The sequence below is a fragment of the Anabrus simplex genome, chromosome 2, assembly GCF_040414725.1.
Source record: "Anabrus simplex isolate iqAnaSimp1 chromosome 2, ASM4041472v1, whole genome shotgun sequence".
Lineage (NCBI taxonomy): Eukaryota > Metazoa > Arthropoda > Insecta > Orthoptera > Tettigoniidae > Anabrus > Anabrus simplex.
This window is the reverse complement of record NC_090266.1, coordinates 130,996,702-131,022,426: the sequence shown is the minus strand read 5'-3', so window position 1 is coordinate 131,022,426 and position 25,725 is coordinate 130,996,702. Positions and strand designations below refer to the sequence as shown.

At 39.5% G+C, this 25,725-nt stretch overlaps 1 protein-coding gene across 8 annotated transcripts in view; it reads left to right on the top strand.

Annotated features, from left to right (window-relative positions):
* The window catches only part of LOC136863928 (metastasis-associated protein MTA3), a 901,938-nt gene that overhangs the window by 553,854 nt on the left and 322,359 nt on the right, over nucleotides 1-25,725 (top strand). For all 8 annotated transcript variants that reach the window (XM_067140366.2, XM_067140364.2, XM_067140363.2 and 5 more), the window contains one exon: nucleotides 13,618-13,734. In XM_067140366.2, the coding sequence (XP_066996467.2) occupies nucleotides 13,618-13,734 (117 nt within the window). The remainder of the gene's footprint in view (nucleotides 1-13,617; nucleotides 13,735-25,725) is intronic.

The window sequence follows — 25,725 nt, the reverse complement described above, 5'->3', positions numbered from 1 at the left end:
TCCAAGTAGTGATATAAGTACTCAAATTTGATGTCGGAGAAGACCCTATCTAGTAGCCTAGTGAGTACAGCTGCTCCCGTGGGGAGCCCGAAAGGCACGCGGTTGTATTCGTATAAATTCCAGTCCGTGGCAAACGCTGTAAGATGTTTAGACTCTTCGGCAAGGGGAATTTGATTATAGGCCTGATTCAAGTCCAAGATAGTAAAGAACTTGGCCGTACGAAACCATGAAAAACAAGAATGAAGGTCGGGAAGGGGCACAGATTGTAACACCACCTTCCGATTGAGAGCCCTGTAATCAATGACAGGCCTGAAGCCCACTTGGGGTTTCGGGACTAAAAAAATAGGCGAAGAATACGCTGAGTTAGAGATCCTAATAATACCGTCCTTCAACATCTGGTCGATGATTTCTTTTAGAGCCTTCATTTTAGGTGGAGATAGCCTATAAGGTGGAAAACGGACAGGAATCGAATCCGTGACCTCAATTTTGTATTCAATAAGGTCAGTAACACCAAGAGTATCAGAGAACACCTCGGGAAACGACTGACACAATTTGCGAATACTATCAGCCTGCTCCTCAGGCAGATGCCTAAGGTCTAACAACATCTCATCCTGGGTAGGCGAAATAGAAGAACATGATGCAGAATTACACTTTAATAGAGGGATATTACAATTAGAGGCAAATTTGAAAGTGCAAGACCTACTCTGAAGATCGAGCACAAGACCAGTGTGAGAAATAAAGTCCGCTCCCAATATAATGGGGCAAGACAAATGCTTGGCCACAAACAATTTCACTTTCCATGTGAATTGAAAAATACGAATTTTGACATATAAGGAACCGAGAATTTCTAATGGAGAGGAATTAGCCGAAACATATTGGATCGCCGACAAACAATAGTTAGGAAGCTTACAAACAGATTTCAATTTTGAATACCAATCAGCCGAAATAATAGAACAAACACTACCTGAATCTAAGAGAGCTGTTATAGGCTCGTTATTTAACTCAATTTTGAGAAAGGGGACCGGTGCGGGGGTATTCGCCGCAATCCTAAGACACTCTTTGGGACCTTCAAAAGATGAATTTGAAAATTGCTCGTTCCCTGAATTTACAACCTGTTTACCAGGGGCTGAGTCTCGGGAAGATGGATTAGTCGACTCAGCCGAAGCCACTAGTCACTTTTTATTATTGGCATAGGTGGAATTTGCACCAGAAGTTGAGCAGGAGGGGGTGCTATTCGAATTGGGACAATTCTTGGCGATATGTGAGAAAGCCCCACATTTAAAACAGCCTTGTGATGACCCGGCTCCATTCCTTGTCCCACTTGACTTGATCAGTGGACACTTGTTGCGCAGATGGTCAGGCGACCCGCAAGCATAACATTTACGGGGATTGACTGGTCGGCGAGGTGGAGGCCGAGTATTACTAAAGGAAGGCGGGGGTTCTTTCGCGACACGCAAAGAATCGGCGTATCTAACTCCTTCCGCTGAGACGGCCAATGCTTCAAGTTCAGAGAAAGTTTGCGGGCACGCCGCGAAACACAAATATGACCTGTAGGGTGGTGAAATCCCTTCCACAATAGCTTGTACAATCTGATCCTCAGGGAAATGAAGAGCAAACACCCTAGTATAAAACTTAATGTCCTGTATGAAATCAGCCAAGTTTTCATCCAAGCGTTGTACACGGTAATAGTACTTCTGAATAAGGGAGGACCTGGCCCTAGCCGGGATGAAGTTAGCTAGCAAATGGGCATGGAAATCCTCAATAGATGATTGCTCGGCAATGGCTCTTACGATTTTATCTGAGAGAATACCAATAGCATACGGATAGATAATTTGCAAAATTTGACATGGAGAAAGAGAAAACACAAGGGCATGATTCTGAAATTCAACTAGAAATCTTAAAAATGAAATTACATCACTGGTGGTATTAACGGAAAACCTAGAGATGCCTCTGAGCAACATTGCCAATGGATGAGGCAAGCTGCTAAACCCGGGTGACATAGTAGGTAAAGGTTTCAATGGCAAGGAAGTTAATTCAGAACGGATGTTACTCAATGATGCACGACATTCAGATTCGTTGTCCAATGGGGCAGGGATAGTTTGAGCAGCAACGGTTATCCTATTAACTTCTCCCTTGGGAGGCGCTTCCTCACTACCTGCATTCACTGTGGTGGGTAGATCGCTTTTGGGAGGAACCTCCCCTGTTAACAATTGAGTGACCTTGCTAGATAATTCAGACATATTTTCAAGCAGCGTACTAGCTTCCTTCTTCTGAACGTCATTCAACTTTAGAGACAACAGATCGTTAACCCTATTCGAAAAATGATATAGCCTAGCTTGCACACGCTTAATTTGATTAGGAGAAGGATCATTTTCATCAAAAAAACTAACTACAGAAGCTAGCCCAGTAATATTCTCCGTGATCGTGGAAAGAGAGTCGTCAATTTCTTTCTCTCCCAAATTGGGGATGGAAATGGGCAAATCTAGGGACTCTCTAAGCTTGTTTGTGTCTACTGCAACCGTGCCTCCAGATTGTACATTTCTAATAGTCAATTCATAGATCAACTCCTCCTTGCGCAAATAGTTAAGATGGAGAACATCGCGAGGGCCGGGCATGGTGACAGAACAATTTTGAAAAACTCAAAAAATTCCAGCAACTGGGAAAATAGAGTTCGGAACAAACAATGTTTAGCCGTCAAAAGGGGCTAAATTGAGACCCATTCAACCACGCTCTGCTACCACTTGTTACGGAGTTTTTCCGTGGTAGGTAGAGGTGAAAGAAGGTGCGGGTGTGAATAGGTCTCCAGCTACGAAAGCAAAATTAATTTAAAATTTAACAAGGTTATATTTTCTTTTCAAAAACAAGAAATAACAAGCATGGCAGGTACAAAGTAGCAAGTCAAAAAGGGTAGTTACAATATTTACAGGAATTGGGCTTCGCGCCCTGATTTTACACAGCTTGGGCAATCAGCTCAGTTTTACCCCAAACACGAGTTTTAACAGAGGGGCAGAAAACCCCATTCATACCTAGGAGCCCTTGCTCCAAATTACACAGAAAAGCCTCCACGAGGCATACAACACTTAATTTTCAAAAGAGCCACTCGCTCTCAAAATTTAAGCCTCTCCCAGGCCACACCAAACTCCACCTTCAAGTTGTCCTCACTGGACATAGACACAGGGGTACAATACCCAACCTACTGAGGTCTATTAAATGAAAAGGGGCAATTACATGACCTCTAAAATAACAATTTGAGAGGAGGCAATCTGCACTCCTAATACACTTGTTTTTAAGAAAAACCTAATCTGGCTCTAGGCCACTAATGCAAGGGGTAATCCCATACTACCGAGGTGACTTTAGAAAAGAGCAATTTGTTTTACATTAACGAAGAATAGGTTGAGAAAATAAGTTCACCTCAAAACAATAAGAGTGGGAGCTCGAGAGGGTTAGCACTCTCTATCCCAGAAGGTAGCTTAAAAGAGAATAGAAGAAAGATCGTTACATTTTAGGAAAAGGTTACATGGTGGAACGCTTCGCACCCGCCCCGAGAGTTAAACTGCTGAGCTAGCAAAGAAAGAATTTATTAATCGGCCATTACCTTATTGTTGACCGCAGCCGAAGAAAGAGGCGCTTCCTGCCTCCTGCTATGTACTTAATACACTGAAAGATGGAACAGAAGTGGCCCGGAGACCCTAAAATCAGCAGTTTAAATCCTCTCGCGGAAGTTTCTAGGCGTTAGGGGAATGAAAACACCCGCCCACAATTACTTTATTGGCTAGGGTACAGAAACATATCCAAGTTGGGGGAAGATACATCGGATTGGTCGGAAATTACTAAAAGAAATTCGGGATTGGATAAATCTAAAACAAGGGGGAAAAGAGGGGTATACAGCCAACTTAAACAATAACAGAAAGAAATTTAGCAAGAAACAAACATTTGAAATAAAAATTTCTCCAACAAAATAGTTCTTTGACTCCGCACTAGGGTGCACTATTGTTGATCTTCAGTAGTGTCCTCTAGAAGAGAAAGTTCACACTTCTTACTTCAAGCGAAACAAAAACACATCAAAAATGACACAGTTCAAAAACTCAAAATTTTCCACGTGGTGACATCTTCTGAGAAGGTAAAGAATTAATAGCGTAGATAAAGTTCAGACTTCCTCCAGCAGAGGAGTTTCAACTGGCGCACATTTTAAATTAGCGGAGTGGAGATGTACCTCCCGGTACAATTATTATTATTAACAAATACATCACAATTGGGAAATATCCTGGTGGCAATGGTCACTTACAATAGTGTAATAATAAAGTAAAATTAAAATATAATTACACAACAACAACAACAACAACAAGAGTACAACAAGTAATTCCATGGAAAGACAAATATTAAAAGAAATATTATTAGTGTAACATTCTAAATCCAGCATCAGTATATTCAGATTCACTCACAACATAAATATTTCCGGTGCTTAACACTACAGCATACAGTTCTGTAGGTGGAGCTTAAAATTACAAATGATAATAAAGTAAAGTTGAAAACATAATCACCCAACAATAACTACAAGAGTACAGCAAGCAATTCCATGGAAATAAAATATTACAAGGAATACTACTAAGTTATCGTTCTCAAATGCAATTTTATTTGACGGAAATAAATATCACATGAGAACATGTTCACTTCCTTGTGTAAATTACTTTATTGTCACTGTAAGTCACAACACACAATTATACACACTAGCAAGTGACACTACAGCACTTAATAGCGGAGTACCCTGAAGTCGATTTTGACAAGTACAGATATCAACAACATTGACTCGCGCACTGTAACATACGCTCTCTTGAACTCACCGCCTCACTGACTGATGGCTCGATATATATACTGTTCAACCAGCCGTCTAGAATTATGGATTTCTGGAAGGGTTCTTACAACACTATTAATGGAACACACTCGAAACATCGATCAACAAGCTAGTCGAATGGAGTACTCCAGTAATGGATCCAGCTAGAACTTACCTTACTGTTTACCAATACACATGGACATTTTTCCAACATTCCTAATATCTCTACATGTATCTGGATAATAAACCTTACAGTAAATTTCCAGAACCCTTCACGTATACCAAATTATGGTAGAATAAATCTAATATTCGAACATCATGGAGTTTTCTACTGCTTTTGACTTTATAGGTTTTGAGGTTAAACTTATACACAATACGTATTTGAGGTTACACAAATTTTATAATACATATTTACAGGGAAACAAAGTATTAGTCATATTTAACATTTAATAAACAATAATTTAGCATTTAATAAATTATAACCAAAATATACCAAACACAATAACTGAAGGTTTTACACCAGTTACGATGTCGTACCTACGACATAGTTTAACATTCTACATCCAGCAGGAAATCACAAATTCAGTGTCCATAATTTACAACTTTTAATTTTCATGCTACACTAGCACTAATGATCTTCTCAAACGATTTTATACCGGAAGGGAATGTATCAAAGACTGCTGCAGGTAATTTATTCCAATCCCGTATGGTCCTGTTTATGAAGGAAGACTTGTCCACATCCTTATGCTGGTTTCTGGCCCTAATTTTATGCTTGTGATCATTTCTCGATAAGTACGAGGGAGGTTTCAACCTATTCCTTATACTACTCCAGGCAGCCCTTCCCATGTAACCGTGCTCGATAGCTGCAGTCGCTTAAGTGCGGCCAGTATCCAGTGATCGGGAGATAGTGGGTTCGAGCCCCACTGTCGGCAGCTCTGAAGATGGTTTTCTGTGGTTTCCCTTTTTCACACCAGGCAAATGCCGGGGCTGTACCTTAATTAAGGCCGCGGCCACTTCCTTCCACTTCCTAGGCCTTTCCTATCCCATTGTCGCCATAAGACATATCTGTGTCGGTGCAACGTAAAGCAAATAGCCTTCCCATGTAGTTCTTATAAAGACCACACAGACAGGCTCTAGTTCTTCTAGATTCAAGGCTTTCCCAATTAATGATATTCCTCCTTTTGATATAGATGTTCATTCCCATAGGGAATCTGAAACATTTGTCCCAAATGAGTAAATATATAATACCAATATAAATGGTCCGTTATTGGACATTATAAATTTTCAGCTAACTTATTCCTGGTTGCCAGCGTTTTACCTCCGTGTGCTAGGTCGGGCTCATCAGTTGGTACCTAGCACACCCATCATGCATGGCTAGTGCATACCGTGAAGGGCACTACGTAGGCTACTTGGAACCACCGGCAGTGCCAATGCACTATGAGAGACTTTATCTCATTACCAGATATTGATGCCTTCTTGGCCATCAGATGATATAGATGTTAATTCCCATAGAGTATCTGAAATATTTGTCTCGAATGAGTAAATTTATAATACCAATATAAATAGTCTGTTATTAGACATTTTAAATTTTCCAGCTAACTCATTCCTGGTTGCCAGTGTTTTGCCCCCATATTGGCCTCCACGGTATGCACTAGCCATGCGTCTTGGTGGGTGTGCTAGGTACCAGCTGATGAGCCCAACTTAGCACACGGGGGCGAAACGCTGGCAACTAAGAATGAGTTATCTGGAAAATTTATTATGTCCATTAACGACCATTTATATTGATATTATAAATATACTCATTTGGGACAAATATTTCAGATTCCCTATGGGAATTAACATCTATATCGTCTGATGGCCAAGCAGGCATCAATTTTCGGTAATGAGACAAATTCTCTCATAGCGCATTGACACTGCTGGTGGCTCCAAGTAGCCTACGCAGTGGCCTCCACAGTATGCACTAGCCATGCATGTTTGTGGGTGTGCTAGGTACCAACTGATGAGCCCAACCTAGCACTCGGAGGCGAAACGCTGGCAACCAGAAATGAGCTAGCTGGAAAATTTATAATGTCCAATAACGGACCATTTAAATTTGTATTATTCCTCCTTTTCCCATTTATGAAATGCATTGCTTTTCTTTGAACTTTTTCTAGGAAATCTATTAAACCTACCCTGTACAGATCCCAGCACGCAGATCCATATTCGAGAATCAGTCAGTCTTTGTGTGCGTGCGTGTGCATTTTCCACTTGCTCTGACCAGTTTTTAAGTGTTTTCTAATAGCAACACCTAAATACTTACAACTATCAACTTCAACAGCAATTCCCCCCCCCAAGTTCTTAATTCCTCTTTCCTGTCTTTTTTTTTTTTTTTTTACTGAAACACAATTTCTTGCTTTTTCCACTGTGGATTTTCATTTGATATCCACGCGCCCATTTTTCAATCTATCTAAATCCCGCTGAAGCAATAGTTCATCCTCCTCTCTCTTTATCTCCTGGTATGTGACGCAATCATCAGCAAAGAGGTGTAGTTCTGATTTTATTGAGTCAGGCTTGTCATTTATGAAAAGTATGAAAAGAATTGTCCTAATAATGCTACCTTGAGCTGCACTGAACATAATGTTTATTAGAGAAGATAGCGTTTCTCCCACACGCACCCTCTGAGATCTTCCATTAAGAAGTTCTTGTATCCATTTCACCACTCTGATGTCATTGTCCGTACGCGCTAACTTTTTATGGAGGATGTCATGTGGCAAAAGATCGAATGCCTTAGCAAAATCAATTACTACCGCATCAATCCTTGACCCATTCTCGAGCTTATCCAATACAGCTTGACATACAGAACAGAGCTGGCTTTCGCAGAACAAGCCTTCCCTAAAACCACGCTACCCCTTAAATATCATTCCAGAAGAGTTCCATTTTAACCTCAAATAATCTACCATTAATTGCTCCATTTGTTTGCATACGATTGATGTCAAACTTACCAGTCTGTGGTTATTCAGGTCTCTCTTGTCACCCCCTTTGTGAATAGGAACTACAATGGACCATTTCCAATCTTCTGGAGCCATCGTATTGTTCAGTGATATATTAAAGATTCTTATTAAGTATGGTAGGATCGCTTCACCCCCGAGTTTCAGTGCCTCTCCGGAAATAGAATCTGGCCCACAAGATTTATTTTTTCTTAGTTTGGAAAGACCTTCATGTAATAATGAAATTTTAAATTGGAAATCGTTATAAGTTTTCGGAAGATTGCCCCTGAATAACTGTCCCGCTGGATTAAAAACCTTTGTGTAGTGCTTATTTAATGCTTCCGCTTTATCTACATCTGTTGTCGCCAATAAGGAATTGACTTGTTCTCTCGCGTCAATCTTTGTATATATTTTAAAAAAGGGTTCCAGGAATTTCAAATTTCATTTAGGATATTGTCAAGATATTTCTCTTCAGCCACTTACTTTTCTGCTAGCAAATGCTTCACCAAACTTGTATGCTCTGCTTTGCACTCATCATTATTACTTCTTCTGTTGAACGCTCTCCTAGTCTTAAGTTTAAGTTTCCTAATAGTTGCAGTGTAATATGGCAGATCTGAATTTTCCCTAATTATCTTTTTGGAAATTAATTTATTCAGTCCAATATTTAAAATTGTTTTGAAATTCTTCCGAATGTTGTCAATCTCTTTGCCCTTCTTTAACCAATTAATATAGCACAACCTCAGATAGTTTTGAAAACCTATGGAGTCTCTCCTTGCATAGCACCAAATAGTCTTAGAAATTCCCACATGCCTCGTAATACAAGTTTCCCAAGAGAGATCGAGTACCACTGCAATATGTTCACTAATCCCCTGAATTATGTCACAGGATATAACTGTGTCGTCTGACTAGAAAAACATCTAAAATTGCACGTTTACGTGTGTTCTTTGTAATGACTTGGTAAAAGCCATTATTCCACACTAATAAGTTAACTGCTTGCTGCGATAGGCCCCCTGTAGTTGACCCAGCCCAGTTTACTGACAGTAGATATAGATCCCCTGCTTTATAGTTCTTTTCCCGGAGCTTATATTTGCACATGCCAATTTTGAAAGATGAGTGATCATGTTTAAACCTGATTTCGGCATGCGATAAGCTCCAGTAATGACTGTATCTTGTTGATTGTGTTCATTATTTACCTCCACCCCAATTATTTTGCAGTCATCAAGAATCCATTTTAACATACTGCTTAGCTCTGACCTAACACAAATGAAAATTCGCCCTCCTTTTCGACCCTCTATCCTGTCTAAATGTTAGAAATTTTGACCTGAATATTTCTGAATTATTTATCCGATAACCAACTTTCCGTTCCCACAATTATATCTGGGTCACTCGCATCAACTAAGTTTTTGAATTTTGCGATTTTACTATCAATACTTCCGCAATTTACCTACAACAATCTAAGAAACTTACCTGATCCCCTATCACTGCCTCTCACAATATCCTGTTGGTGCTCCTGTTGTCGCTGTAGCTGCATCAAATCTGTTCCCGTCATGGGTCGTCATTTGATTGCCCGTTCTGCAACGTCATCCAGTTGGGTGAAAAAGGACTCGGTAACCCTCGAAAAGAGTTCACCTAGTCTCAGTACTCCTCGTTGGTTCAGGTGAAATACATCTCTGCTAAAGTCCCTGTCACCAATCTAACTGTTGCCATCTACAAAGAGTGATCTGGAACTTGTCGGCCACCCGCTGAAGCTCTTCGTTCAACCAGTCAGTTTTCTTCCATGATACGTCTGGTCTCCTTAGTATACCACTAATTACAACATTTGCCTTTGGGAACTTGTTCTTAGTTGAGTTCACTAGATTATAAATGTGCCCCATTATATATTCAGCCCGTTGCCTTTTTAAATCATTAGTTCCTACATGGAGAATTACTACTTCGTCATTCCCGCCACATTCATCCTCTGTTTTCCTGTTCAGCTGTTCTGCTCGAATTCCCGGCAGGCACATCTCTTTTCCTGACTTATTTTCCTGTCCTATATGCCATACGATAGAGTTGTCTATCACCACACAGTTTAACTGTTTAATATTCTCCACAGATGAATGAGTGCCTAAATTTCTCATATACACTTCCTGTAACTTCTTTTATAGGTTTTGCAATGATGAGATTTGCTTCGTGTAATTCCCACTGAAGTTTGTCAATTTTTGCTTTGTCGCTAGTCACACTCCCATTAATGAAACACTTGCTACATTCCATCCTTTCTTTACCACTGTCCAGGACCTGTAGCTTATCACATTTGAAATGAAACCATATTCCACACGTATCATACTTTGCACCGTATCTTAGGTTCCTCTTACATCCCATACACTTCACATTCATGTTTACGATCTCTTCTGAAACTGCTGGAACAGGCCTGGATTTTTTTAACTCCAAGCCTCCTGTAACAAGTAACGTAGTAATGAGTGCCAACGATATAACACTTCCTGGGTAACTGCCTGCTGCAGGCCCGCATTCCAGCGCACACTCTACAACTCCCTGCCTGCTTGCCCATGTTCTGATTGCTGCTTGCCAAGCCGATACGGAAATACCCATCGCTGCACAAACACATCTGCTCCCTTCAACAGTCAACTAGTCATGCCTGAGTGAGTGGATGATGCAATAGCCACCTGACCCACATAGCGTGCCAGTGGTGTCATGGTCTCAGCTAGTCTGCAATAAACATCCGTCTGCTTCTTATACAGCAGTAATTGATTGGTTTAGTGCATTTCATGGCTTCTGAATTCAGTGTTGAACAGCTTTTTTTTCCTGTAAATATTTAAAGCATTTATGTATTGGGAGTGTGAGAAGAGAATTCCACAACAATTTCCTGGAGTGCAAATGGCAATCTGTTACAGAATTTTAAAAATTATGAATAAATTCAAAACTGTGGGTTCAGTGCTAAATGAAAAATTAGTTAAACAACCAACTGTCGTAACTGATGAAGAAATTCAGTATAAAAATTTGGGTTCATGTTCTTCTGCATGGCAGGCAACAAGAAAACTGACATTCAAGCCTTACGAAGTCACAGAAATGCAAAGTTTAATACCAAGAGATCAGAGCCGCAAGAAAACATTATTGCAATTGGTTTCTTCAGTCCATCAACAGTGGTGAATAAAATCCTGAATTAGTGCTGATGAAGCGTGGTTTTATTTCCATGGACATGTAAGTTGGCAAAATAGCCAGTGTTGGTCATGTGAGAATCCAAGAATAATTCATGAAACTCCACTTCATGACCTTAAAATAGGAGTTTGGTGTACTATTAGTGCTGAATGAATTGTGTGGGCATTTTTTTAAATGACACTATTAATTCTGACAAATACATAGAATTAATACTGTAATGCATGTTAGGGTAGTAGATAAATGAATACAGAAACTGGTAGCATTCTACTTCTAAGATTTTATTATCTAATTGCTTATTCTACACATTAACATTCGCAGGCATTCCGAGCTCACCGGTTACACTGATAATACAGCATACACAGTTACACAGTTTGTACTCTCTCTCTCTCTCTCTCTCTCTCTCTCTCTCTCTTAGTTCTCACTGTTCATTCACACTAATTCACTCAGTCTTCATTCACTAGCACTACAGTCTCACTCAGTCACACAGTTACTTCATTGCTGCTGTCACAGTTCACAGCCCAAACACGACATTCTCGATATTCAGGATGATGCGCGTTATCCAGTCATGCCGGTAGATCTCCATTCATAACCCATGCCGGTCTCAGTGTCCTGTCCCACGCTGCACCAGAACACACAATGTTCTCCCACAGCAGCTGGCCCAAGAGACACATACAGGTACACGTCAACAGGCATACAGAACGGGCCCTCACCTCCAATAGGTGGACAATCCAGTAGACTAGTAAACTAAGCTCAGGCTGTAAATCATACTCACCCACTGACTGACTGCACTCTTTGCACCATCTGGGCTTGACTAACATACACCGAACTCGCCGCACCAACTGAACCTGAACCCGTGACTATAGCACTCTTCACTCTCCCTCGCTCACTGGCTGAGCTCACATTGAACTCACTCATACTGAACCAACCTCTCAGGTCGTACTTGACTTATACACATGATGATACAGATGTCGATTCCCATAGGGGATGAGTAAATTTGGTATTATATATTGGTATTATAAATTTACTCATTTGGAACAAATATTACACATCCCCTATGGGAATCGACATCTGTATCATCTGATGGCCAAGCATCAATTTTTAGTAATGAGACAGTGTGTCTCATAGTGCATTGGCACTGCTGGTGGCTACAATTAGCCTACGAAGTGGCCTCCACGGTATGCACTGGCCATGCGTCTTGGTAGGTGTGCTAGGTACCAACTGATGAGCCCAGCCTAGCACACGGGGGCGAAACGCTGGCAACCTGGAATGAGTTAGCTGGAAAATTTATAATGTCCAATATTATTATACACATGAGCCAGTCTTTGCAGAACAATCCGGAGGTTAGATGTATCCAGAAAACGTGCGATGTGGAAGACTTCAGGATAATCATTCTCGTAATTTCTGGTTTGTCCGTTCTGCCGCCACGAGCAGATGGAGAGAGAGGGGTGGCCTTGCACCAAAGCTTGACCATCAGCGGTGCAGCTTGAAAGGGCGGGTGGGTGCAATGGTAACGTCATGGCTTGCACGTGCTGGCCCCCCCCAAAGTCGGAGATTCAAATGGCGGATGTAGAGGCCATGTGCGCTGTAATACTGAAAGAGTTTTTTGATAAAATGACTGAACAGGAAAGGTCGCTCAGATATTTCCAGCAAGACGGGCCTACAACACATACCACTAAAAATTCAATGAATACAGTGTCTGATGTTTTCCGGTGCAGAATAATTAGTGCAGGTTTGGCCAGCTCGCTCTCCTGATTTAATGCCTTGCAGCTTTTATTTGTGGGTTAGTTTTAAAGATATAGTGTATAGAAATAACCCTCCATTCCATGGAAGAACTGAAAAAAGCAATTTGCACTGAAATTCTGAAGATTCCTTAAGCTTAATTGCAGAGAGTGAACTGGAATGTCATCACGTGCTATAACACTTGTGTACAGGCTGCGGGGGGGTGGGGGCTATTTTCAACTCTTAATTTAAAGGAGTAAGTTTTATTGTGTTTCTCTCTAATTATACATTCATTGAAGTTGATGAGTGTTGTTTTCACATACGGAAATGGTGTGACGGTGACCACACTCTTGTTTACCAACACGCAACATGCAGGAAGTATGGCAACCCTTGCAGGATTCATCCTACGTATGTAGCCCATTACTGCACACATCAGCAAGTTTAGATGTCCCCAGTGTTGTAGATGAAGAAGACTTTGGGAATAAAAAACATACTAATTTCACTTTGGTAGGGTTTGAAAGTGGACTAGAATTAACCATTTACTACGATTTCACTTTTTATAAATGTATTTTCTCTCACATAGTGAATATTTCTCTGATTTGTTAATGGACAGTATGATTTTGGGTAGTTTTGGGCTTAGCTGGGGTAATTCCGACCATCAACTTTTCCACCCTTACAGTGTATTTGAAAAAATAATTAAGTAGATTTTTTATGTGCTCTATGTTACAGGAATATTATCTTAAGAAATCATTGGTACACATTGTAAGGGTGAAAAGGGAGGTGAACAAAAATAAAGAGTTTGATATACCCCACCTGATCCTATGAGGGTTTTAAGAAGCATTTGAATTTGCTCTCTCCATGGAATTGTCTGGTATTATCTTGTATATGGTCTCTGGGCTGATCATAGAGATTAGATTTTCTGTTTGATATTTATTTTTCTCTCTCCAGTAACCGTCTCAAGTCAGTGGTATGCATGGGGACCTTCGCATATGCAGTGTAAGGTGTGTCATAACTGCTGGCTGTACTGGAAGAAGTATGGTGGTCTCAAAGTACCTTCAAGGATAGGTAAGATTAGCAATTTTTTGGGACAACAGTCCTAATTTATTGAAAATCATTAAATTAAGACAATAAAGTGGTCTAGGCAGGTGTGCCATTCTGTAGCAGTGTTTCTGTGTATAAGATGTACCATGTATATGCCGAATCACAATCTTTATCTTGATATCTGCCAGGATTGTGAGATATGATCTTTGTAGTTCTTTTTTTCATTACATTCAATACATTTATCAGTTGCTACCAACAAATATATGAAGCACAGTTCACCGTTCCACGAACCTGCTACGCTGGCATAGCAGGGGGAGAGGTGATACTCCCACGTGGCACGTCCCAGGTGGCGGATAGGGGGGTCCTAACCGGCTTGCCAGCGGACTTGAAGGAAATAAAATACCTCTTATGGGCCAACCCTCCCCCCCACGGGTGGGGGAGGCAGACGAAGAATTCACCCACGGTATCCTGTGCCTGTCGTAAGAGGTGACTAAAAGGGGCGCCCAAGGGATGATCCAATTAGAACCATGAAACTACTTGTAATTAGTACCATCACGCAGGGAACACCATGGGCTGCATTTACTTGCGCGTAGTACCACTATGTTAGATACACGATAGGTTTGTGATTAGTGGCGACAGTGTGTGAATCAGGATGTTGGTTCTACAGTACTTGTGATTCGTACCCCTATATGAGCGACACCATGGTTCTGCCTTACCTATGCTCAGTTCCCACTATGTGAGGACTTCCACGGGAGAGTACGAGTCCCTGTGGTTAGTCCACTTATGTGAGGAACGCCATAGGTTTGCGTTGCCTGCAAATAGTGCCGCAATGTGCGAAACACCATAGGTCTGTTGTGTTACATGTGCGCATTACACTACCTGTGAATTGTACCATAATGTGTGGAATACCGCGAGTCTCTGCTACTTTTGATTAGTACCGCAACATTACACATAGCATGGTTCTACTTTCCTAGTGATAAATACCATTATGAAGGGCTGATGACCTGGATTTTGGACCCGTTTCGACTATAAGCATAATCGATTCAGCATCGTGCTATAGAAGCCGTCCCTTGGTCAGTAATACTATTGTTTTGTGCCAGCTTCTGTGCATGTGAGGCACTGTGGGTCAGATCCACTGATCGTTTTAAATTCATATCCGTCCATCCATTCATTATTCGTCGTCATGCTTTGAATTCTGGTCAGTGGAGGATTTTGGAATTTTAAGTTGTCATTTCATTTCGTCTCATTTCATACCATTAGAGGCCGATGACCTCAATGTTAGGCCCCTTTAAAAACAAACATCAATCAATCAATCAGTTCATCGTTTAAAGTATTATTGCCAGAAACATACCTCAGAATCTACCCCTGAATTTTAAAGCAATAGAGTCCTATACCAGAGATATCTTTTCATGGCTGAGAAGGAAATGAATGACTTCACACTATTGTATTTTCAGGTATTTTGGACAAAATTAGTGCTGTTAAACAGTAATTATTTCAGTTCTATATTGCCCCCTTCTTGCCGGGCAGCTCAGCCGGTGAGCGAGAGTCTCAGAAGTAGACCGTTTGCTTACTGGCTGTGCAGAAAATTTTAAGGGCAGGGTTAGCTTAAGAACTAGCGACAAATGAAAGGAACATTAAAAATGGGTTTTAACATTTATTAAAAACTAAGCACTCTCCACAATAAGAAAATTTATAACAAAATCTTGAAATTTCAAAATATTTCTTCTCGGCCAGTCTCTGAACTACTCGGGAATTCGGCCCCAGAAAATACGACTCTGTAAATATACGAATAAAAATTAGCCTACCTGATTTTATAAAATAATCAAATTAATTTCTGAGAAAGCCTTTCTCAATTTCACAAAAATGATTTTTAAATTAAATAATTACTTCGGCCATTTATTTGCCATTTATAACTGAATTATTATCTCCTCACTTTAATTGAAAAATTCAAATAAATGTTGTTTTTTTAGTCGGTGAAATCATCTTCCAATCAACTTTCTTAAATGATAAACTATTAAATTGAAACATTTCTACAATTATTCTTAAAGTTTTTCCTCAGTAATTATCATAAATTGACGCAGCGTCATTCACAACATTCTCTTCGTTTACTTTAAATTTTACAACATGTAAGGTTAACAATTCTTAGTCGGTGAATTCGATGCACGGACATGGTCCTTGCTTATTCATTTTTCTTTAAAGCACATGACCCTAATCTATCTTAATTTTCAATAAAATTCACTAAAGGTTCATAAACGAGTAAAATATGCTCATCCCAAAATGACTCAAAATTGGACAAAATACGCGCACAGCGAACAAGAGATCACGACAAATAATCACCATGAAAAATATCATAATCACAAAATATCAACAAATCATTCATTCCACACTCACACTCGGGTACACGGTAACATTAAGAAATATTTTTAGCGAATTCTAGCCCTTGATTTTTATTTTTAATTTTTAGTCAAAGTCAGGGAAAAATTTTAGATGGCGGTATCGGCTAATGGATACCATTGCGATAAATTGAGAGGTGATAGTATCAGGATTATCACTTCAACAATGAAACTGAATTCACAACGATGTTCCAGGGAATGTTAGAGATAAAACTAATCAATAAAATTATTTTTCAAAAATGCCTAATACGCAGGTCAAATAAATAAACGCGTCTGCGGTCAGTGAGTTACGCCACTATTAATATTCTCCTAATATATTATGGCTCTCGATTAATATGTGCTCTACTCGAAGAACTTATATCCAACGACATATTCTCTTCCTAAGTGACTCAATTAATGGATTCACAAAAATAATCACAAATCTCTAATCCGTTTCAAAGTCCAAAATTATAACAATAACACAGTAAATGCAACAAGTGATCTGTCAAGACACAGCCGTATTCCAGGCCTCAATCTGAGCACACATTAATGCCATACAAGTCCAAACAATAATTAAACTCATGACCTTATCCCAGATTTTAAACAGTAATGATATTAAATTATTATTATCATTATTATTATTATTATCTGCGCGTAGTCATATTCACATAGGCTGAAGTACGATAAATTTTACAGATGACTCTAACATATTTTAAGTTCCATAAAAGATCGCAAAATCATCAAGGAGAATCCTAACGTAGTGAAATGTGTCAATATTCTGTCCCGTATAACTCCAAATTAATTTCAAATTAATTAATAAATCTTATTATTATTATCGGAGGGGTCAATTAGTTTTATCACACTCTTATGCTGAATCGGGACAGTCAGAACAAATCTCAAAGACATTCACACCAATCTGGCTAACTAATAGAGCCCAAGTACACGTTCACGTTCAATCACAAACTACCTTCCACCAAAGAAAGAAGGAATGAAAATTCTAACTACTGAAACTATGAGAAGTTACTGCAATGAATAAATAAGGACTATGTCTACATTAATTTTACAAAGATTCGCAGAAATGAAATTGAAACATGGTACTCATGTGGATGTGGAATCTGGATTTCAGCAGATGACCAAGGAAATAGGTCAGATCACCCTATTATCGAACTCCATCCTTCTCCATGGCTGAAGATGCCTCACATGTTTAGTAAGTCATGGCAGGAGTGCGGACAAGCATGAAATAGTAGAGGACTCCTTCATACAGGTGTGCCTGCATCTTGAAAATTTCACGAACTGCTGGCAGTCTTCCTCTTCCGTCTTCCTCGTGAAATGAGCTGAAACTAAGAAATCAGTCTTAAATATTGTTCAGGACACACACGCGATGAGTTAGGTCAGATATGAATACCTAACTTTTAAGAATCTTCTTTATTTCGTAGAGTTGAAATTAATCTGAACTGCTGAATTTTCAAAGTTCTATGGAGTAAATTTCCCCAGAAGCAGAATAAAATGTCAAATTGTAGCAGTCAGGACCAGCATAAGAAGAAGAATGAGAAATCCCATAGAAAACACCACTATTTAATTAGTTTGAGATGAAGGTGTGTCTTTGTATCACTCGTGATTGGTCAAAACCTTGCAATCCAGCGGGTGTTACAATTTCATTGGAGAACAGTTAGACGTGCAGCGGCCTTGACAGTATCGATCGATCGGCCTTGGTGATTCTGCTGTCGTCACGTGGCACTCAGCTGGCTGTAGAAGACATGACAAAAAATCCCAGCGCACCCTCACTCGCTGGTCTGGTCGGGAAAAACCTGCTCTAGGCTGCTCGCCTCACGGAGATACTGAAATGTTAAAATTTCCGCCCTGGCTGACGAAATAATGTACTAGCCCACTGTGATATTAAAATATTCCCTTTCAGTAAATTATTTACCAGATTTGAAGGGCACATCATCTCCCTTGGTTGGAGAATGATTTAGTCAATAGATTATATCATTAGCATCTGGAAAACACAGTTAAAATATTCCCTGAAAATCTGCATGTACAGTTAGGTGTCGCACTGTCCCGGTGGTAGCTTGGATATCGTTCCGGCACGTAGCCTATTATTGTCGGCCTCCAGCGCAGCACTTAGTAAACGAAGTTGACCAATTATTGAACTCTGCATTTTTTGACATTCCTCACACATCTCCTCTAGCATATTAACCTGAGTCGAGGCATGATTGTGTGTTGGATCCTCATTCTCGTCCTCCGATGTTTCCTCTTCTAAAATAACATTGACTTGATCTTGAGCCGCCTGTTTGGAACTATAATAACTCCTTAAATTCAAGGCATTAAGAACACCTTCATATGACTTGTCCAGACTTTGGATTCGGTAGGCGTTGTTCCCATACACTTTAATCATTTTGTAAGGCCCAATAAAGAGTGGTGCAAATTTTGCATAGAACTTACTGGTGGTCTCAGAAGTAGCTGGTTTCTTCAACAATACATACTCATGTAGCTTCAAAGGACAATAGAAAATCTTATCTCTGACCCTTCTCTGTCTTCTTTCGGCCTGTTCTCGTAAAGACGTCGCCGCTAGAGCTAGTTTCACATGGGTGTGTCCGTTTTTCGTCCTCTTCTAGAATGTTATCCAGAGCCTGATGAACCTCTTCTGCGGCCTCCTGGTCTTCGGATTCCCACGATGTTAAGGCGTTATTTACGTAGAACACACTCTGGTCAGTGACATCAGATGGATTTACTAATACCGTTTCAGATGACTCTTCCATACGAAATAAAATCTGATTTGAGTCCAAGTCAATGTTAGCATGGTAGGACATTAGAAAATCCACTCCCAGAATAATATTAAATTTGATGTTAGACATGGCCAAAAATACATTAGGAAACTTGGTATTGCCAATCTCTACGTCGAGAAGTGTCTGCTGTTTGCAAGCCACAGTTTTGTCTGGAATGATCCCTTTAATTTTCACATGGGATACCGGAATAATAGAGATCTCATGCCTATCTTTTAAGTCGTTCAGGAATGAGGTTGAGATTACACTAATGGTGGAGCCTGTGTCGATCAAACATTTTACTTTTAACACCACAAACCTTGGCCAAAATTATAGGTAGTGTCTTCGTGCAATTTCTACTGGAGTCTAGGTTTTCCTCTAATAAATCCTCTGATTTAGTCATCCAAGAGTCTATCTGGACTATTATCCATTCTTGAGTTTTACCTGTAATACAAGGACTAGAATTCAGGCTATCATTTATTGGCTTAGTGGAGGTTTTTTTTTTTAATAGCCCCCTGTCTATATCCTTCATTTTTAGGAGTTCCCCTGTCTTCCTTCTGCTTAGCCTTTTGGTACTCTAAGCTTTTGGCTCCCACGATGTCAGGGTTTACATCTTGGTCATGTATGGCGTGATGCCATTTAGTCCTCTCTTGACTGGACCGTTGCAACTCACAAAGATATTTTTCTTTTTCTTCCTGTCGCCAGTTCCGCTTTCCACTTTCCATTCGGCGATTGTCATTGTTTCTCCTCCATCTTCCTCGGGTATTTTCATAAGGTCTTCGTCGTGTGTTTCGTCTATAATAATTTCTATCTTCGTCGCTCCGATATCCTTGCCTAGGAGAACGGTCCCGCGGTGGTCTTTCTTCCGTAGTTCGACTCCAGTTTCTCCCTTGGTTGTCTAAGGCTTTGTCGTTAGCTCTCGCAACTGTAGCTTGGAAAACCTGTTGCTCCTGGTTAGTGATGCGTCTAGGCGGCTCTCTGGAAGTCATGTCGAGCTGTCGCAGTACCGCTTCAGCCTGGATCGCTGTTTGCACATTAGAAGCTATCATTATGCGTTGGATATCAGCCGGGAGTTGTCTTACGATAACCTTGACCAATTCAATCTCTGAGGGTGGCATATCTAGCTCCCTAAGCTTGAGTAATTGACTTGCAAAATATTCTGCGAAGCATGTAGGTGTGGACGAGGCATATTTCTTAGTATAAAGCTCTAGAATGCCCTCTTAAATCCATCAAAGTCATCAAAGGAATATTTGAACGCGGTAAACCAGGTTAGAACTGAGTTTTCAAGGTATCGTTCAGTGACTCATATCTGTCGCTTTGGAGGTACCTTCATGTCGCGAAAAAACTCTTGAAGTTCATGTATGAAGCTCTTGGGAGTTATGCCTTTTACATTGTTGAACTTCTTCGGATGGTCCTCGTGTAGTCTGATAATGTTAACAATCTGAGTTTGTCCTGAGGCGTTCGTCGGACTAGTTCCGCAGTTGTCATTAAAAAAGAAAGGGGTGGTATTATTCATAGGGTTAGCCACGTTCGTCCTGTTGTCTAATTTTGGAGTTGATGACGGGACTTCTCCAGATACTCGTTTTTCCAGTTGTCCTTGCCTTTCCAGTAGTGTAGTAGTGACAGTATTATGGCTTTCGCTCTGGAGTTTGATCAGTTTCAATTCTTGGGTAAGTTTTTGTATTCCTCCTTGAAGTTCATGTTTGCAAGCTTCTGAGTCAACCCTGACTTTGTCAGTTTCTTGGTCCATTACAGTCTTCATCTTTTTAAGGTCTGTTTGCATCTCCTCAATGGTATCATAGAAGTATTCCTATCTTTCAGAGGTAGTGACTTGGGACACTTTTATCTCCGCTATGACGCCTTTCTCGTCTTGCTTAATGGTCTCATAGAGGCCGGTAAATCTTTTACCCCAGGCTGCCGTAGTCGCTGTAAGGTCCTCCGCGTTTTCGTCTATTTTATCTTCAATGTTTTGGAAATTCTTTTCCACTTCGCCCTTATATTTATCTAGCCCCTGTAGAATGTCAGTTTGAACCTTTGCTAACCTTTCACTGACTTCATTCGACATGACTGACATCGAGCGCGTAATACCAGCCTGAATTTCCCCCTTAAGGTTCGAAAATTTCTGCTGGACTGATACAAGTTCACTCTGGACTGAAGCAAGTTTGCCATTAAACACTATCACGTCCATGTGCAATTTATTAATGTTTTCGTCCGTCTTGGTTTGAATCTATTCCAAGGCCCTTTTAAGGTCTAACTTTAGTTTATCCTGACCCGCATTTAGCTCTTGTTTCAACTGGACAGTATTCTCATTAAGTTCACGTTTCAACTGGTCATTATTTTCGTTAAGTTTAAGTTCTAACTGAGTTTGATTCTCACTTAATTCACATTTTAGTTGGTCATTATTCTCATTTAATTTAAGTTCTAGTTTAGCTTGATTTTCACTAAGTTCCTGCTTTAAACTGTCCTTCAAATTGTTTAAAGCACCCTCCAGAAACGTACGCCAGTCCTCCATTATTACAAATACTTTGAGAAAACGGCAGTTCAGACCATGGAGAGGATAGAATTCGATGGCAAAGTACCAAAATCCAGTTCAACATCCACATGTGGATCGAAATCAAAACCTTAGGAGAAGATTCGTATTTCATTCAAATAATATTTGACTAACTAAATCCAAATTTGGCGGATATCCAACCGCTTAAAAATGAAATTTTCCTATCTTCATCAAGATTTTGTTTAGAACATAACAACACGGCCCTTCCTAACTTTAACTTGAGTGCAGTTTGCCACAAAAATCTGGGCTAATGAATGTTACAAAACAACCTGAAAATTTAATTTTGCCGCCGCATCATGTTTTTGTCCATACTCTGGACTACAAGATCGAGTCCTTATATTGGCACAGCCGATATATCTCGGGCCATAGCACGTTGGCTGCCATTCTATACCTGCCCCCTTCTTGCCGAGCAGCTCAGCCGGTGAGCGAGAGTCTCAGAAGTAGACCGTTCGCTTACTGGCTGTGCAGAAAATTTTAAGGGCAGGGTTAGCTTAAGAACTAGCGACAAATGAAAGGAACATTAAAAATGGGTTTTAACATTTATTAAAAACTAAGCACTCTCCACAATAAGAAAATTTATAACAAAATCTTGAAATTTCAAAATATTTCTTCTCGGCCAGTCTCTGAACTACTCGGGAATTCGGCCCCAGAAAATACGACTCTGTAAATATACGAATAAAAATTAGCCTACCTGATTTTATAAAATAATCAAATTAATTTCTGAGAAAGCCTTTCTCAATTTCACAAAAATGATTTTTAAATTAAATAATTACTTCGGCCATTTATTTGCCATTTATAACTGAATTATTATCTCCTCACTTTAATTGAAAAATTCAAATAAATGTTGTTTTTTTAGTCGGTGAAATCATCTTCCAATCAACTTTCTTAAATGATAAACTATTAAATTGAAACATTTCTACAATTATTCTTAAAGTTTTTCCTCAGTAATTATCATAAATTGACGCAGCGTCATTCACAACATTCTCTTCGTTTACTTTAAATTTTACAACATGTAAGGTTAACAATTCTTAGTCGGTGAATTCGATGCACGGACATGGTCCTTGCTTATTCATTTTTCTTTAAAGCACATGACCCTAATCTATCTTAATTTTCAATAAAATTCACTAAAGGTTCATGAACGAGTAAAATATGCTCATCCCAAAATGACACAAAATTGGACAAAATACGCGCACAGCGAACAAGAGATCACGACAAATAATCACCATGAAAAATATCATAATCACAAAATATCAACAAATCATTCATTCCACACTCACACTCGGGTACACGGTAACATTAAGAAATATTTTTAGCGAATTCTAGCCCTTGATTTTTATTTTTAATTTTTAGTCAAAGTCAGGGAAAAATTTTAGATGGCGGTATCGGCTAATGAATACCATTGCGATAAATTGAGAGGTGATAGTATCAGGATTATCACTTCAACAATGAAACTGAATTCACAACGATGTTCCAGGGAATGTTAGAGATAAAACTAATCAATAAAATTATTTTTCAAAAATGCCTAATACGCAGGTCAAATAAATAAACGCGTCTGCGGTCAGTGAGTTACGCCACTATTAATATTCTCCTAATATATTATGGCTCTCGATTAATATGTGCTCTACTCGAAGAACTTATGTCCAACGACATATTCTCTTCCTAAGTGACTCAATTAATGGATTCACAAAAATAATCACAAATCTCTAATCCGTTTCAAAGTCCAAAATTATAACAATAACACAGTAAATGCAACAAGTGATCTGTCAAGACACAGCCGTATTCCAGGCCTCAATCTGAGCACACATTAATGCCATACAAGTCCAAACAATAATTAAACTCATGACCTTATCCCAGATTTTAAACTGTAATGATATTCAATTATTATTATCATTATTATTATTATCTGCGCGTAGTCATATTCACATAGGCTGAAGTACGATAAATTTTACAGATGACTCTAACATATTTTAAGTTCCATAAAAGATCGCAAAATCATCAAGGAGAATCCCAACGTAGTGAAATGTGTCAATATTCTGTCCCGTATAACTCCAAATTAATTTCAAATTAATTAATAAATATTATTATTATCGGAGGGGTCAATTAGTTTTATCACACTCTTATGCTGAATCGGGACAGTCAGAACAAATCTCAAAGACATTCACACCAATCTGACTAACTAATAGAGCCCAAGTACACATTCACGTTCAATCACAAACTACCTTCCACCAAAGAAAGAAGGAATGAAAATTCTAACTACTGGAACTATGAGAAGTTACTGCAATGAATAACTAAGGACTGCGTCTACATTAATTTTACAAAGATTCACAGAAATGAAATTGAAACATGGTACTCATGTGGATGTGGAATCTGGATTTCAGCAGATGACCAAGGAAATAGGTCAGGTCACCCTATCATCAAACTCCGTCCTTCTCCATGGCTGAAGATGCCTCACATGTTTAGTAAGTCATGGCAGGAGTGCGGACAAGCATGAAATAGTAGAGGACTCCTTCATACAGGTGTGCCTGCATCTTGAAAATTTCACGAACTGCTGGCAGTCTTCCTCGTGAAATGAGCTGAAACTAAGAAATCAGTCTTAAATATTGTTCAGGACACACACGTGATGAGTTAGGTCAGATATGAATACCTAACTTTTAAGAATCTTCTATATTTCGTAGAGTTGAAATTAATCTGAACTGCTGAATTTTCAAAGTTCTATGGAGTAAATTTCCCTATAAGCAGAATAAAATGTCAAATTGTAGCAGTCAGGACCAGCATAAGAAGAAGAATGAGAAATCCCACAGAAAACACCACTATTTAATTAGTTTGAGACGAAGGTGCGTCTTTGTATCACTCGTGATTGGTCGAAATCTTGCGATCCAGCGGGTGTTACAATTTCATTGGAGAACAGTTAGACGTGCAGCGGCCTTGACAGTATTGATCGATCGGCCTTGGTGATTCGGCTGTCGTCACGTGGCACTCAGCTGGCTGTAGAAAACATGAGAAAAAATCCCAGCGCACCCTCACTCGCTGGTCTGGTCGGGAAAAACCTGTTCTAGGCTGCTCGCCTCACGGAGATACTGAAATGTTAAAATTTCCGCCCTGGCTGACGAAATAATATACTAGCCCACTGTGATATTAAAATATTCCCTTTCAATAAATTATTTACCAGAGTTGAAGGGCACAATATTTACCTGCAGCTCTGGACGGGAATTTAGACTGACGTGGTGATGCATCCACAAAGACACACACAAGATGCTGTCATTTGGTACACTTATTTATTCCACCTTAACTTCACATAAACATACACTTAACCTAATCAACTGTTGTCACAAACAAAATATACACATAAAAAACTGCCATTTTTAACAAATGCCTACCACTAAGCACATGCCACACAGAGATCACAACCTTAACCACAGTTGAAACAGTTGACTGCTGACAGCATGTCGGTTCAACACAACACGAGGTCAGAAGTATACTCCTGTTAAACCATAACTCCAACTAAGTAATAATTATTCGTCTTATATATATATGCCTTTATATACATGCCTGGCCAGGCTTCTAGAAAGATACATTTTCTCGTAAATTCTAGTATGCCTAAGGCCCAGATATAATGTACAGAATATTCTACAGAGTTCTCATCACAGAGTGCCGTTCTGGATGTTACAGTGTGATTCACAATTCTGTAGTGGATCACAAATCATATATATACAGGTAATAATGAATTATATATAGGTTCTTACATTAACTAAACTCATATAAATATCTATATACAATAAATGTATCATGACAAAACCTCACAAATAATGTGTTCATAAACTAATAATAATACTAATAAGTAGATGTACATCACAAGTAATAATAATAATAATAATAATAATAATAATAATAATAATAATAATAATAATAATAATAATAATAATCATAATAATTCGAGCTCAATACTTGCATTATTTACCCATGGAAGAGAGAATATTGTTTCCAAGCTATATCAGTTTATCACACTTGCGTCAATATCCCCCCTTATAACTTGAAATAATTTCCACAGTCTGTCACATTCGTCGACTTTGCCTTGGTCGTAGATTGTACCTTCTCTCTTCCTCGACGTTGCTGGATGTGCTCTCCTCTTGATCAGATCGTGCCGTGTCAGGGGACAGGTTTGCCTCGCTGCCAGCCTCTTCCTCGATGATAGTTGATGCATTCTCCTCATGACCAGACTGTGCTGTGTCAGCAGTAGCCTCTCCTCCAAGTGGACCTGTGGTAGTACCAGGCTTACCCTGTATGTGCAGCGGTTGGCTGTCTCACCGCAACTCCGATGCATGGACCTTGA